This window comes from Haliotis asinina, chromosome 14 (assembly GCF_037392515.1).
Source record: "Haliotis asinina isolate JCU_RB_2024 chromosome 14, JCU_Hal_asi_v2, whole genome shotgun sequence".
Classification (NCBI taxonomy): Eukaryota; Metazoa; Mollusca; class Gastropoda; order Lepetellida; family Haliotidae; genus Haliotis; species Haliotis asinina.
The window spans coordinates 33,319,164-33,336,286 of NC_090293.1; the positions used below are offsets into that span (position 1 = coordinate 33,319,164).

Consider the following 17,123-nt stretch of genomic DNA (forward strand, 5'->3'; position numbering starts at 1 on the left):
CCACGTATTGATTTTATGCTTGCTATTTATGACGCCGTCAACTAGCACGATGCATGACGTCATCTGTGATTGGCTGATAGCAACGTATAGCTCCCTCTGTTGTTCATTCTAAAAATACACCGCGTTTGGTCACTTTGCCCTGGATGCGCGCTTAAAGTGAAATCCCAAATATGACATATGTTGCATTTGACCACTTTCTAAATGGCATCGTGTAATCATGGACACAGGAGGCTAAACGCACATATTTCAGCCATGTCATCATATTCAAAATACTCTCCCCCCCCCCCCCACCCGTACCAAGAATATGGAACTGTTGCTACTTCCCTTCAAGAACTCCTCTCTCTCGCCAACAGCAGCTCCATGGGATGCCTGTCGATCACCACTTATTAAAACTTCCGGCTCCAGACCCTTTTCTCTCTCAACTGCTACACTGCGGAACTCTCTACCCCAATCATTGTTCGAAGTTGATTCCATCTGTGGAAACATTCAGATCCAAAACTCTTTCATATCACTGTGTGGAACCACCGTTTGGGACAATGCGCTATGGGCATTCCTTTATGGCGTGGCTATAGCTAGCGCAATATGTAAGTGCCTTTATTGTTAATTTATCATCAAATTGTCTGCTGTGAGGGACGTGGTAGTAATTGTACACATGGTCACTTTTACGACCGCATCATTTCTTTCTCGTAGTAGATGAGGTAACTGTTACTTGTACTGGAACGAGTAAAAAATGCACAGTGATTTGTACAAGACGTAGTGAAGGCAGTCCCCACACTTGTAGGGAAAATAACTAAGAGTGTCCCACGATTCATTTACCACCGTCTAGAGCTTTAGTTGTGGCTCAATTGTGGCATAGGCGTAGTAGATTGGTTGGTTTGTTGCTTAACTCTGTTCTATAGTCTGTTGGCAGTGAAAACGTAAGTAATCCAAATAGGTAAATACGGTGATGAATGTAGCTTAGACTAAACCTACATGTTGTCGGTGTTTCATTAAATGTGCCTGCCCCCTTGTAATACAAATAACTATTTGTGCCTACCCCCTTGTAATACAAATAACTATATGTGCCTACCCCCTTGTAATACAAATAACTATTTGTGCCTACCCCCTTGTAATACAAATAACTATATGTGCCTACCCCCTTGTAATACAAATAATTATATGTGCCTACCCCCTTGTAATACAAATAACTATATGTGCCTACCCCCTTGTAATACAAATAATTACATGTGCCTACCCCCTTGTAATACAAATAACTATATGTGCCTACCCCCTTGTAATACAAACTGATAAAGCGATTTGAAACTATGATCGTTTGTAAAATCTGAGATTTAAATGTTGAATTTAATGATTTAATTGGCAAGGTAAAATTATGAGGAATACAATCTTAATTTCACTTTATTCCATATACGTATTGTGCTGCACTCAAATGGTCTTGAAAATTATTTGAAATATGCATATATGAACTAATTGTATTGAGAAACATTTAAGTTTTTCCTAGGCTATCAACCTCTCCAGTTTGAAGGCAGTTAGAATACGGTTAAATGGGTTGCTGTTTCGTGGATAGATCCCAAAGTGAATTCAACTTTAAGGATCTGTTGCTTGCTATGTGTTAGCACTGCGAGATTCTCACAAACATTTCAGGCAACGTGTGAGCTATTGGGGAAAATATTGCTGAATGCAGCGTTTTATAACAAACAGAACTATAGTTACACAGCCTGCGTCTTTGTTGACTTTAATTCTATAGCAGACATTCAACAGAAACGCTGTCTAAACTGGAGTTTGTATTTCACTCTGATACTGATACTTTTCCTTCTTCCTGGTCAGTAATAATCCAGCAGAATGTCAGCTGTGAACATTCGGGTCTGACACAACGGGTAGACCATGATGAATCAAAGGGTTACATGTAAATAATGGTTGCACATCATTGTTAATGTTATTGTTTCAAGACTGAAAAACTTCAGACCTTCATAGTCCGTACTCAGTGATGAAGGGAATTTTACCAATGTGAAAAACAGATCTTCTTATTCTGTTTACTTGTCAATTACGATTTCATAAAAAGCCCCGAAAGTGTATAGATTATCTTTTACCTGTATAGTTGATACCATATTTATTTACTAATTTTACTAGTAAGTAGGTTGTACGTTATGAGTAGAAGAATAGTAAATATCACTCAGTCAGGTCATATGCTTCGTGATTTGCCTTGCACGCTTGTGACCCTTATCAATGTCAGAACCCGATCAGGCGATGATCGTGGGCTCAAATCCCGTTTCATTTACCAAGTGGTTAAAGCGTTCGTTCGTCACGCAAAAATACAGGTTCGAATCCACATATGGGTACAATGTGTGAAACCAGTTCTGCTGTCCGCCGTCGGGATTTTGCAAGACTAGTGCTAAAGCGGCGTAAAACGTCATGCACTCACTTTTGGTTCATCTCTGTATCCCAGCCGTGGTTATCATACGTGTGTATCTAAGGCCAACATCATTTTTTCCCATTCCTAAGCCGACAAACTCGGTTGATGTGACGAAAGCTCTGTTTACGTGGTGTCAAGACGACCAATCAACTAAATCACCTATATTGACAGACGTATGACGAACCCTGCAAAAGTATTAACAAAATCTCAGTTATGTTAAAACCATACGATAGCACGGCTGCTGATAACCTTGTTTTACCTGTTTGACATACATATGTGAGTGAATGAGTGACTGTGGTTGTACGCCGCACATCTGGGTTTAATGCCGCTTTTATCACGATGTGTTAGCTTAATGTGGGCTAGTTAGTTGTTTTACGCCACACTCAGCAAGATTCCGTTGTCTGAACACGACAATCCAGTGATCAACAACATGAGCATCGATCTACGCAACTGGGGCATGATAACATGTGTCAACCAAGTCAGCCTGACCTCCCGATCCCGTTTGTCGCTTTTGTAAAACCGAACCCTGCTGAAGTTTTAACAAAATCCCAATCGTATAAACACAATGCGACAGCACGGCTTTTGCTATACCTTGTTATGTGGTATACATGTACATATCTACACACGTACACACTAAAATACAACGAAATAACATCCATAAATAAAGAGGATAACCAGAATAAGTGCACAAAGAAAACAACACACATCACACTAATGTAACGCACAATAAACGGTGAGTGGGTTTTTATAGTTTTACGCCGCTTTTAGCAATATTCTAGCAATATCACGGCTGTTACACCATATATAGTCTTTACACATTGTGCTCATGTGTGGAATCGAACCTGTTTCTTCGGCCTGACGAGCGAATGCTTTAACCGCTAGGCCAACATTAGACTATATATACTAAGATATTCAAAATGTAATTAATATCGGATGTGGTTCATGCGGTTGGGAAAAAAGCTTATTCTGACCTTTTTCATGCGTAATAACAATTAAATCGCATCTGAATGTATAGATAGTATTACATATATTTTAACCACAGTGTGACTGAATTAGAAATCAAACGATGATTATGAAAGCAACAGGTTTGTTTTACAGCATAGGAATATAAAATTATATCGTTTGTTGTACATAAAGCCTAAATGAGAAAGCTACGACTCATTTCCGAATAAAATGTCGTACTAAATAAAAATCGCCACCTTTGTTGTAGCAGAATAAGGAAGCTACAGAAAGCTACAAAAATGAGACAAAACCAAATTTAGGTTGAATCAGACTTTGATCCGCGAATGATATGACACGTGAAACAGTCGCCTTCGAAAGAAGTGTCATACTAGTAAACTTAATATCAGTAATATTCAAATCTAATTATCTTAGAAGGCCGATCTTCACCGATTACCCGAAGTTTATACACACTTCAACTTTATAATCAGGAAATTAGAACCGAATTTATGCCTTGATATTGCTTTTAGTTTCCTTCGCCCATCCCAGATTTTGGAAACAAGTGACAATCTGACCAAATTATTACCGTCATTGTAGGTTTTCCTAATATGTTGTGAAGACGAACAGCGGAATCAACTCACTGGTTGTGCGCGCTGAGAAGCCGTATGATTCTCTTATTGGCCGCGCAATCGCCGCAAGTGATACACTTAATTGTTCTCGAGGGACGCCGCTGTTATAATAGACAAGTGTTTTCATATCGGCCGTCGTCATCTTCATCAAATCTTGCCTTGTGATGTCCCGATTAGAAATGAAAGCCATACAAAGAGACGATTTGATAGATTGATTTTTGAGCTAGTAGAATATCCCTTGCTAAGGTGGATAATTAACCACATTTAAGACGTTTTTGGAGAAGAAGACTTGTAAATGGCGCGATGGACGCAGAGAACAGGAGATTAAACAGGAACTCGTCTCTTTATCAAAGTGTAATTGTTTTCAAACGATATATAAAGTCACAACGAATTCATGTTTAGATTAAATCCGCTAGTGAGTCGATATGGCCTCAACTCAGTCCGGGGACCTGTCGCGCCCGACTGTTGGTGAAAATATTCAGTCAGAATTGGATGATAACACGAAGAATTCGGATGAGGCAGAGGAACAGGTTGAAAGTGATTTAAAAAACACCGAAAATGACCTTAGCGTTGATGTGGTGCCGAACAGTCAAAGGGAGACAACTCCTACAAGCATGTTAAAGTTCTCAATTTCAGCGTTGTTGGATCTACATGAAGGCCCAAGTCGACCGACCGTCGACACAAGTTCTACTGCGACTGCTGGTAAGAAGACTGACGTTATTCAGTGCATTCGTTGCACTTTTAACTTCTAAGATTAAATCTACATTTAATAAGAATATGTATCTGGATTGATAAATTCGTTCATATAGCTACGTCATAACCAAAACGTTGCTTTTCATGTTTTGAGGAAAAAGTATTTATTTACAATGAAAGAAAAGCCATGAATTAATACTAAATAACGTCGATTTGCATGAAAAGTATTTTCTGACAATTTACACAAAATTGGACAAGGGCTTTCATATTTATTGGAGCTGTTTGCACGAAGAATTATACAGTTACAAGTTGAGATACTCAACATGTTAAATACACATCTAGTACAATTAGAATATGCGTGTAAAAAGAACTTTAACATAGGGTTGTCTTAATGCCGTTTTGGAAACGTTTTACATTTCGTTATAAATCTGTGTAATTATGAAATATTTACAAATGTTCCGTTACTCCATCGATACAAACAGTTTAGATTCTTTATCCAACTATGTTCATTATGAAACAATTTAAAGTGTTACCCTTTAACACTTTGATGCATTTTTGTTTCGTAGATTTGATATGCATCTATGTAGATTATGAAATGTTTCCACGATGCCCATTTCCACGATGCCCTTTTCCACGTTGCCCTTTCCGTAATGCACGATTGTTTTCAAGTTAGGGTCGTGCCCAACTATCATGTTTCAGGTGATGTATGTTCATAGTTTCTTTGAAATTAGGCTACTTATTGGTTAAATGATGGTATGCTTGAGAAAAAAAAACGAGCTGGCAGACAAGAAGTGCTGAAACAAACTGGCTGTCATCCCTGTTCGTAATCTTCGTTTATGACAACGTACCACTAACTGGAAATTCGTTGTAGTGAGTGAATGAGTTCAGTTTTTCGCCACCTGTAGCAACATTCTAGTAATATCACGGCGGGGAACACCAGAAATGGACTTCACACATTGTACCCATATGGAGAATAGAACCCAGGTGTTCACCATGATGAGTGGACGTTTTTCTCACTAGACTACCCCACCTCCACGGAAATGCGTTGTAATTCACGATGCTAGCAGGGATCACTTTTTAAAATGCATATCAATTAAGGTGTATTTTGTTTTACCTGGCACCGCATCAGGCTAACAAAACACTATGTCATCAGCTGTAGTATGTCACATATCACTAGAATATGTCATTATACAATGCAGATATAGTGCTCTCACTACTACTACTACTACTACTGCTACTACTACTACTACTACTACTACTACTACTGCTGCTGCTGCTACTACTACTACTACTGCTGCTGCTGCTGCTCCTGCTTATATGTACATCATTATGGTGTATCTATTCACACTCAAGTATACTCTGTGCGCTGCTGAGACAAGGCTGTTTGTTACAGAAATGTCATTGGTAATACAGTGATAAGAGTCTTTAATATTTGGGGGTATAATATTTTATTTTTGAAACATTGCAGAAGGTGAAAAACAATTTGTCATTTGATACCTCTTGGATGATGCCATGCGCTCAGATAATATGATACAAAATATGATCAGTATGGTATGGGTGACTTCACGTCATAATCACCGTTCAAATATTTGAAATGCTTGATTTATATTTAGACGAGGCTGTTTTTAAAGGACACTCCCATTTACGTCTTTCAAAAACATTTTGTCCAGATATTCAAGCTGGCACTGTTTACAATATGTTGACACTTGTGAGACCATTCAATATTTCGTTTGCATTCTTGGCATCACGAATAAGTGAAAACTAGAAAAAGTTTTGTCATTTTGATTACGTCATCTAAAAGTAGGGTGGGTCGTACTTCCAAACCAAGCTCTGTCAGTAAACAGCACCTGAAAGTCACTAGCCATCAAAATAATTCACTAGCCCGAAATTTGAATATACAGACTAAGCTAGAGAATATAAAATTAGATGTGAATATGATATTGTCGGCATCACGCGGGTTTCATCATTTAATATGATGAACATTCTTATCTTCCATGATTTATCATGTCGGGGAGAGTGATTTATTTGCAAAATGACCCTGTGCAACTTCACTAGTAAGTCGGGCAAGTGAGTGTGGATGTTTACTGGCCCGACTGGACTGTCACTAGCCACGGGCTAGAGGGCCAGTGAGTGTGGATGTTTACTGGCCCGACTGGACTGTCACTAGCCACGGGGTAGAGGGCCAGTGAGTGTGGATATTTACTGGCCCGACTGGACTGTCACTAGCCACGGGCTAGAGGGCCAGTGAGTGTGGATGTTTACTGGCCCGACTGGACTGTCACTAGCCACGGGGTAGAGGGCCAGTGAGTGTGGATGTTTACTGGCCCGACTGGACTGTCACTAGCCACGGGCTAGAGGGCCAGTGAGTGTGGACATTTACTGGCCCGACTGGACTGTCACTAGCCACGGGCTAGAGGGCCAGTGAGTGTGGATGTTTACTGGCCCGACTGGACTGTCACTAGCCACGGGCTAGAGGGCCAGTGAGTGTGGACATTTACTGGCCCGACTAGACTGTCACTAGCCACGGGCTAGAGGGCCAGTGAGTGTGGATGTTTACTGGCCCGACTGGACTGTCACTAGCCACGGGGTAGAGGGCCAGTGAGTGTGGATATTTACTGGCCCGACTGGACTGTCACTAGCCACGGGCTAGAGGGCCAGTGAGTGTGGATGTTTACTGGCCCGACTGGACTGTCACTAGCCACGGGGTAGAGGGCCAGTGAGTGTGGACATTTACTGGCCCGACTGGACTGTCACTAGCCACGGGCTAGAGGGCCAGTAGCTATTTCGCACAAGTGTCACTTCCGCCTTTTCACACACATCTACTTGACAAACTGTGCTAGATATGATACACTGCGGTTTGGAAACTACAACCTCTTCCCATACGGATGCGGTACACAGACACAAAAGGCTATTTGTCATATGTTATAAATACATTCAATATTGGAACACGGACACAGCATGACGCTTTTGCAGAATTTCTGCTGTCACCTTGACCATGGCGTAATGATGTGAAATGCTGAAAGCTGTCAGGGCAGCGCTTAGTGATGAAGACGTTGATAAAGATAGAAATAAGTAATGTCTTTGTCGTAGAGGTTACAATGTGTGAGTATTGTTTTACGCCTCCTTTAGCAATATTCCAGCAATATCATGGCAGGGGACACCAGAAATGAGCTCCACATATTGTACTCAGGTGGGGAATCGAACCCGGGCCTTCGGCGTGACGAGTGAACATTTAAACCATTAGGCTATTCGAAAGACTATCGGTGTTTACGCAGCTACCGCCGTATGATGGGTATGTATACTAACTACGTATGTATAGTTATTGTAAAAACAGAGGGGACAACTAATTTTAGTTCGTTTTGAGCGTAAGCCGTTATATGTATTTCAGCAATGAACGGAAATATTCAGCAAGTGATCGAGGCAAAAACAATTCGTTATATCCACCACTTCGTGATAAGCGTGTTCGATAAGAGCGAAGTTAACTGAATGTATGCCATCAGTGAACAGGTGTGATAAGATAACGTGAACGGTCGAGGAATACAATGTTAAGTTTTGTTTGTGTTTTAATGCTGCACTCAACAATATTTCGATCTGTAAATAAGCGAAAACCATACGACAGCACGGCTAATATTATGCCTCGATATACCTTTTTGATATACATATATGAGGGAGTTTCGTTATATGGCACACTCAACAATATTCCAGCTATGTGGCGGTGGTTTGTAAATATTCGAGTCTGGGCCAGACAGTCCAGTGATCAACGGCATGAGCACCGATCTGAGCAACTCGGATACAGTATGTGTCAACCAAGTCAGCGAGCCTGTCCACCCGATTCTGTTATCTCTAACGGTAAACATAGGATCCTGAAGGAGAGTTCTAAGGTTACGATTTAAAAATACGAAACAACAAACTATAATCGTATATAATATCAGATTAAACATGGCACTGAAATGTGTTTGGAACACCTTATATTTTAACAGCAATGTATTAATAGGAAGGTTACGAAATTTGTACACGAGGCCATCTAAATAAGTGGAAAGTTAAATGTATCAGAGTATTTACAAGCTATCTATTCTGATATATCCACCAAGGGCACAACAGATGTGATTCAGAAGGACACTAGAGCTACATACTTACAGCTAAAGCTACTTACGTTTAAATATAACCAAGTACTTACTAACACAGTATAAATAAAACAACTGATCCTACAACTCTCAGACTCAAATGTCTACAGAGCACAGCGGCGTCGTAGACAACTGAGACAGGTTAGGGCGCACATTGACATTTGCGTAAATCCCCCTTTAACACGAGGATTCTTTATTCTTAAAGGTAAGCCTACTCACCGTTTAAATACAGTCAAGGATTCACTTAAAGGTATAAATAAAACAGAAGATCTTACAATTCTTGAAGAAATACTGAATGGTTAAATTTCGAAGTTTCTCTTCGCATGGTACTTATAACAGTTTGGAAATCCAAACGCTGAACAAAATCAAATGACTGTAAAAGGCTACCATTTCAGCCGATGCCTTATCCATTTACAAAGTTTGATGAAAATTTAACAGTTCCGAAACTCAGAAAGTCCATTTTCGTTGCTTGGAAGATAAAATCTAAATATTAAAGTACCATTGCTAGGAAAAAGCACCATGTTGTCGTTTAGGCAGACTGTTGCGTCAGTCCCGGACATGAACCTTCTCATATGTAAACATCTAAAACTCATACCTACTGAAAAGTATTTTTTGACATTCACTGTTCTGTTTTCGAGTTATGCTCCCGATGTGAAATCAGTCCTTTTCACTGAACGACTGCAAATATCATCATGCACCGGGTAAAACAAGGCAATGAAGAAAATCCAGTCTAGACATTGAAAAAGAAAATCATATAAAACAACTACATCGCCTAATAAACGTCAGGTCGGAAACCGTCGACAACACTTTTCAGGTATTTACAGTGTATTCAATTGGAAGACATGTTGTGTGAAAAATAATGCAGCCGCACAACATGTACATCACAACAGAACGTTATGGATTTACACTGTGACTGAGGGAGTTGGCTTTAGCAGCAGTTTGAACAGTGATCACGTTGGGCTTGGGTTGGGTGTGAGATGATATCACATTTGAACAGTTACTAACAGACAACATCCAATATAAGAGAAACTGTTATGGATGTCAACTTCTTTATTATTTGCACAACGTTTCTGGTCTCTATCTTGCCCCTTCCTCAAGTGTGTACCCACTAACAGTCGACTAGGATATATATACTAGCAGTGTGATGATTTTAAACATGTATATGCAATAAAAACAACAGATAAAAGAGAGTGAAAATATACAAAAGCCGATATGGTGTTGTTACAGTGGGTAATCGATAGAAGCAAGTGAGTCTGATTGGTGTACAATAGGGTGGCTGATAGTGAAGTAAGATACTAAGGGTTGGGAGAAGAACCTCAGAGAACATACCGCTTTTTCCCAAGATGCTTCACTCGGAGAACACGCATGCGCATCGATTTGGGTCTTTTTTTGTACTGTTGTGTCATTCTGTTCTGTCTGTACGTTGTTGTGTATTGAAGATTCCACCGATGGCATTGAGTGTGTGCAACTGCGTGCGATTCTATAGTGCTAGCCCACTGAAATACCTTGATATTTCAACATGGATGCCCCTCTCTGATCCAGCGTATACTGACGAGTTCGTGTTTCGCCTCATACAATGCTGAGCAGGAAGGGCGTCAACAAGCACCATCTCCAATAGTATATTGGAGGGTAAAAGAAACGTCGCTGGAGATTGTGTAGACGTCCACTGGCTTGTTGTCGTTGATCCTTTTTTAACCAAGCTATAGCTGCTGTGTTGAGAAAACAGGCGAACGACTGCCATTCAAGCCGGCAATTTATTCCTGAATACATATAGAATAAACATGCATCTCGATTTTAACGTTGTGTTTGTGCGAACTCTTTCCTTTCCACAAACAAAAACTAATTTCAGTCTCAAACAATACCGACCCGTGAAGGTCCGGAGTTGCCTTCAGCAACCAATGCATACCATAAAAGGCGACTTTGCTTGTCGTAAGAGGCGACTAATGGGATCGGGTGGTCAGGTTTGTAGACTTGGTTGACACATGTCATCGGTTCCCAATTACGCAGATCGATGCTCATATTGTTGATCATTGGATTGTTTGGTCTAGACCCGATTATTTACAGACCACCGCCATATAGCTGGAATATTGCTGAGTGTCGGCGTAAAACTAAACTCACACACTCACTAAAACACTACTTTTGGGTCAATACGACCATGATTCATACTTTCCCCAAACTTTACATCCGGCGTTTTTATTTTAAAAAAAATAGAATAGGTTCAGATACTCCATTGATACTTGAATGTCGTTTCCAATATTACGACTTTTCATTTTCCTTTCAGTATATTTTATGTGCTGATCGGACAGATATGCACTCAAAACAAACACTCGGTCACTAACACCGGCATTTAAAATTTGCATATGTTGTATTTTACCTAACATAAATAACATTTGTTAAGACTGGCCACTTTCTAAATGGTTTTAGCGTGACGTAGAGTTTACTCTTACTGGACGCGTAAACATAGTTCGAGAGACAACCATTTGTACTGAAGGCTCTTCGGTTGAGTAGGGTGTTCAGGAAGGTCCTATGCCACTTTTAGAATATTCCAGTAATATCAGGGATAGCACCAGAAATAAGAGTAGACATTGTTCTCATGTGGAGAATTGAACCGGCATCTCAGCCGTGACCAGAGAAGGTTTCACTACTGGGCCAGCTGAGTGGGTTTGATCGCTGGCTTTGTGTGCTGGCGAATGAAGCAACATTCTGAGCGTGTGGGTTCCAATTGCGAACTGCTCCCAACTCCAAAAAAGTACTAGAATCTGTAAAGAACTACGTTGATAATTTTTTGACCAAATGAGCCGTCTCACATCTCTGCTACAGGTGTTGATGTACTGGCTGATCATGTGTGCATGTGGCGGTGGGGTAACCTATTGGTTAAAGCGTTCGTTCGTCACGCCGACGACCCGGGTTCGATTCCCCACATGAGTACAATGTATGAAGTCCATTTCTGGTGTCTCTCCGTGATATTGCTTGAATATTGATAAAAGCGGCCTAAAACCATACCGATTCGTGTGTGTAAACGCGCGCTTCACTGTTTTAAGAAACATATCATTGTGGAATAAAAAATCTGTATTAGTTTAGAGATAATCTAATGAGTAGCGGTTGTTGTTCTACTTTTGGTTTGTCTTCTACGTTAAGGTGACGCATCGTGACAAAAGCAGCATTAAAACCCAACTCACTCACTCACTCACTCTCCAGAAACCACGTGTCCCTCCCTCCCCATCAACAAGGAGCGTTTCAGTGACAAGATTTGCAGCAAGGGAAAACGGAACAGGACGACCTTTTCGACGCGGCAGCTGCAGGAACTAGAGAGAGCGTTCAGGAAGACGCACTACCCCGACATCTTCACCCGGGAGAAGCTGGCTTCCCGTATCAAGCTTCCGGAGTCCAGAATACAGGTAGGGAGAAGTCAATGTAGCGGGGCTCTTCTTGTCATGAAGTGTGACCACTGCAACACCCCACCTCCATCCATCATCATGCACACACCTTCAGGCCTAACCTCTCTAATTATGAATACTGACACAAGTTAACCTTCAATGCAGATGAAGAGGTGATGCACGTATACAGATAATTTTGTTATGTGTGCTTTCCGAAGTGTTGAAATTCTGTGAGCGACAACAGTCATATGGGTATTCTTGCAAATCCAAATTCACCACACTGAAATACTGACGTCGGTGATTATACGTCCGGTGACCTGCCCGTAGATAGACTGACTCCACCTGACTCCACCTGATTATACGTCCGGTGACCTGCCCGTAGATAGACTGACTCCACCTGACTCCACCTGATTATACGTCCGGTGACCTACCCGTAGATAGACTGACTCCACCTGACTCCACCTGACTCCACCTGATTATAACTCACGCACTCGCGCGAACTCACACACGTAAGCTTGCAAACGCACACACACGCGTCACATACACATATATATGCCATGGTAAGATCTATGGAAATATTTGATACTCTTTCAGGTATGGTTTCAAAATCGTCGTGCTAAGTGGAGAAAGAAAGAAAAACAATGTCAAACGCTGTCCCTTGCCGGGTACGGAGTTACCTGCCCTTTGTCTTGGCCGACCCAGTCACAGGCCGCCGCCATACACCTGGTAAGAAACTGACGTCAGACCTGCATGCTAGCATGCTACAAGTTAGACCATTCTAAAATGGCCTGAACGTCGCTAAACATTTTACAACAGAAAGCTCCAGATTGAGCTGAATGTGAGAGGAACACCCGATGTGCATGCTGTAGTTATATTCCATTTCAGCAAAAGTCACATTTTGCTGACAGTAAGAATGAAGGATTATAAAGTGACTGAATTGGAATCGAATGATATGGTGTTGTAGCAGCTAAGGGACGCAACTCGTAAGTCCCTACATGGCCGATTCCAAATGTGTATAGGTTTACACGCCCTTCTCGGGGGTTGGACAAACGTCATTATTACTTTGAATATAATCATACTTTCACACACATAAAGATATCGCAGGATGGTGATATCCTCAAAAGCATAAAAGAACTTTCTGCGTGTTGCTTTTTTTCATTATAGAATGAAATTTTCAGTAACATGAAAATCCTGCATTAATTTGCTTTGTGGATTAACACATATCTGTCTATGTTTGGGGAAAAATACTGGTCAAATACTTACAGTAAAAGTCATGCACATTATATCCGATCTCGTGTAATGGAACTCTGCTGCTAAGGAGACAAGTCTACTGTATTTCCCCAAATACTTGCGTACATGATCTGGGTGTCATTTCTTTTGAACGCCTATACGCACGCTAAGACGACGTCGCTGGCATAGACGCAGGTGCTTGAACCGCCGAAATACGCCATGCAGAATTACTATCCCTTGGCAAGAATCCTGGATTCGCGCAGATTCTCTTTGATTTCGTTCCCTGGTATGCCTGTTGTTATACTTGAAAGGGGCAGGTGGGGTAGTCAAGTGGTTAAAGCGTCCGCTCGTGATACTGGAGACCCGGGTTCGATTCCTCATGGGTACAATGCGAGAAGTCCATTTTTTATGTTCCCCGTCGTGATATTGCTGGAATATTGCTCAAAGCCATGCTTGCCATAAAAGGCGACTCAGCTTGTTGTAAGAGGCGACTAATGGGATCGGGTGGTCAGGCTCGCTGACTTGGTTGACACATGTCATTGTTTCCCATTTGCGCAGATCGATGCTCATGCTGTTGATCATTGGATTGTCTGGTCTAGACTCGATTATTTACAGACCACCGCCGTATAGCCGGAATACTGCTGAGGGCGGCGTAAAACTAAACTCACTCACGTAAGAAAAAAATAAAAAAACATAACGTGTATGAATGCATTGATTACATATCATTGCAGGTATTTAGTCATTGCCTATAAAGAATAATGAAACTGATTATGCACACTTAAGCAGGACACATACTAACCATTATATCCCTACAACAACAACAACAACAACAACAACAACAACAACAACAACAACAAAATATCACCCGTACCATCTGGGAGTGGAAAGATTTTGTTTGCGTAAAGCCACAAATCGCAATATTTCCGCTATAAGATGGTGGTTTGTATGCATGGGTCTGGATCAGACAATCCGGTGACTCGCATCATGAGCCAGTTCTACGCACTGGGATGCAATAATCTGCATCAGGGAACCCGATCCAGTCAGGTATTTCTGACGACCAGCATTGTTGCTGAAGACCAAATCTTTCACTGGTTAGTTTAGATAAGTGAATCCAGTGACTGGCGTCACGAGTATCGATCTATGATACAACTTTTTTATTTGTTGTACAAGACGTTTATGGGCTAATTCTTGCCCCTGCTTCAGGTGGATACGATGCCCAAGTCAGCGAGCCTACCACCCGATGTAGTGGGTAGTTTGATCCTCGCTGTGTTAAAATGTCATACTTGTTATTTCCCTGCCTTGAGCTTGGCATTTAAGATGATTAAACACGGAGGAGTCGGCACCGTGTGACCATGTTCAATATACAGTATGGTTCAAAATTATTGAGAATAGCTAAAGCATTTCATATTATTAAACGAGAACAAATCAGATAAAATTGAATGTATTGTGAAAGTGAACTGACCTTTTCATGTTGTGTAGGTAACAATTTAATATTTTATCAAGTCTCCTTGAGCTTCACGGCACAGTCTAAGACGGGTAGGCATACTTCCTATCAGAGAGGTTAGTGTCTCGTGAGTTATGCTGTCCCAGTATCGGACCACTTCTCTCTTCATGTCTTCAATTTTCGTCAACCCCTTTTGATTCACACATTCCTTCATCATCCCCCAAATGTTCTCAATGGGATTTAAGTCAGGACTATATGCAGGAAGTGGTAATGCAGTCACATTTTTCTCCTGAAACCACTGCTTGGCATGTTTTGCGGTGTGTTTAGGATCATTATCTTGCTGCAAAATCCAGTCATTTCCATAAAACACATGTGCACTTGGAAGGAGAAAATTATCTAATATGTTAGTGTAGCGTTGACTTGTCAGATTTCCCTCAAACACGCACAGCGGGGTCGTTCCTAATAAGGATATCCCTCCCCATACATGAAACTTTGGGCTGTATTTAGGTCGTCGATACAACGGTGCTGACGCAGACTTTGTCCATATTTTCACATTATTGGGATATACCCGTATTGAGCTTTCATCAGTAAAAATCACATTTTCCCAGTCAAAGTTTTCATGTACCAAACACCACTCAACACGCCTGTCTTTATGTTCTTGTTTCATGAGAGGAGAAGGAATTCCAGTCTTTTTCTCCCATTCAAGATCAATCAAATTTCTTCTAACTGTAGATATTGATACAACTGTTGATCCCCTTTCTATCATTTCATACCTGATGTTGGAGATGTTGGAGCCCTTTGCTTTTTAGACGCTAAAATTCCCAGTCGGACGCGATCTGAGAAGTCCAATTTTCTGGGTCTCCCTGTTCCTTTCTGGTGCCCAAAATCCTTTCCCTCTTTAAAATTCTTCCTAATCCTAAACACAGTAGAAAGAGGAGTTCCTGTTCTCTCTGCCAATGTATTTACATCATCAATTCCTTGATTACACAACTCAAAAATCAACCTTCTTTTATCTTCAGCAGACATTGTTGACAGTGCTGAGGAAAATGACGTCTGCTACAAATTCAGGGGAGGTAACTCTAATTGTACTATACTCAATAGGCCAAGATGAGTTACCTCCCTTATACCATTACTTAGTTTTAAGTATCAGTGAATCAGTTGTGGTGTTAGGATAGCTCAAAGTAAGAAGAAAAATTCTCAATAATTATGAACCAGACTATACATTGTACCTTAGGTATAGAACCAGCAAAATATACACGAACACACGAACACACGAACACACGAACACACGAATACACGCACGCACGCACGCACTTTGTAACTGTATTAGTCTTGAACGCAACCTTCAACTCCAATGGTCTATTGTGGTTCTTTGTGCTCGACGCTACTGCGACTGCCAGTTGGTTGAAGCGCTCTATAAGGTGAAGACTGGGTACCGTGACTACTGCCCCGATTCAAATATAGTTTGTTTCACTCAGTAGTAGTTTGTTTTACTGAAACTCTTTCCTTATCGCACAGTCGACTGCAGGTGTGTGTATGGGCGTCAGGCTAGACTTACAGCAGACAGACAGTGGGTCACCGGAAGGGAGATACGGTTATAATAATCATGATGATGAAAATGATAAATGTGAATTCATATTGCGTCTTTTCCATGGTTATTATACAGGGCAGATGCTCAAATCGCTAAAGCATTATTACCCCGGCTGCCTGTGAAGCGACTGAAGGGTCATAGTCACATGACTTATCCCAGCGGGTACCCATTTTCTGCTGGGCGAACAGCGGCAACATTGAACAAACTCACTTGCCTAAGGTGAATCCATATGTACTTTGTTGTGGGTCAGGATCGAAGTCCGAGCTACCAAACATGGCCATCCATTCATGGTCTCTCCGTTTCCAGTGTTGCTTTCATTCGAACTGGCTTTGACCTGAACTCTATGCAAAGGACCGCACACCACAGTTGATTTTCACGCATGAGATGAAAGTTAATTCAAAAGATTCTGGTTATATGACAGATTACCAGATAAACTTGATGTCATTTAATAATATTATTATAAAAAGGAGACCTAGAAATGTTACGCGTAAACGTTTTAGATATATTTTATGGAAGATGCCTCGTACAGACAAAGATATGTCGTAATTCTGTAAACGTAAGCAAACGACACCGCGTTACGGTTTTTCAGTCGTCTGCTGCAGCTACAGTAAGACGAGAATGGTAATTTGTTTATAGCTGAGCTTGGAGGAAAAAGCTGGGAATCCACTAGGGAGATGAGTTTAATA

General features: G+C 41.1%; 1 protein-coding gene across 1 annotated transcript in view; it reads left to right on the top strand.

Moving 5' to 3' along the window:
• Positions 1 to 4,403: 4,403 nt before the first annotated feature.
• LOC137260762 (homeobox protein ARX-like) overlaps positions 4,404 to 17,123 on the top strand; it is a 34,860-nt gene continuing 22,140 nt past the window's right edge. The window contains exons 1-3 of the mRNA XM_067798338.1: positions 4,404 to 4,680; positions 11,994 to 12,193; positions 12,767 to 12,898. Of these exons, the coding sequence (XP_067654439.1) occupies positions 4,404 to 4,680; positions 11,994 to 12,193; positions 12,767 to 12,898 (609 nt within the window). The remainder of the gene's footprint in view (positions 4,681 to 11,993; positions 12,194 to 12,766; positions 12,899 to 17,123) is intronic.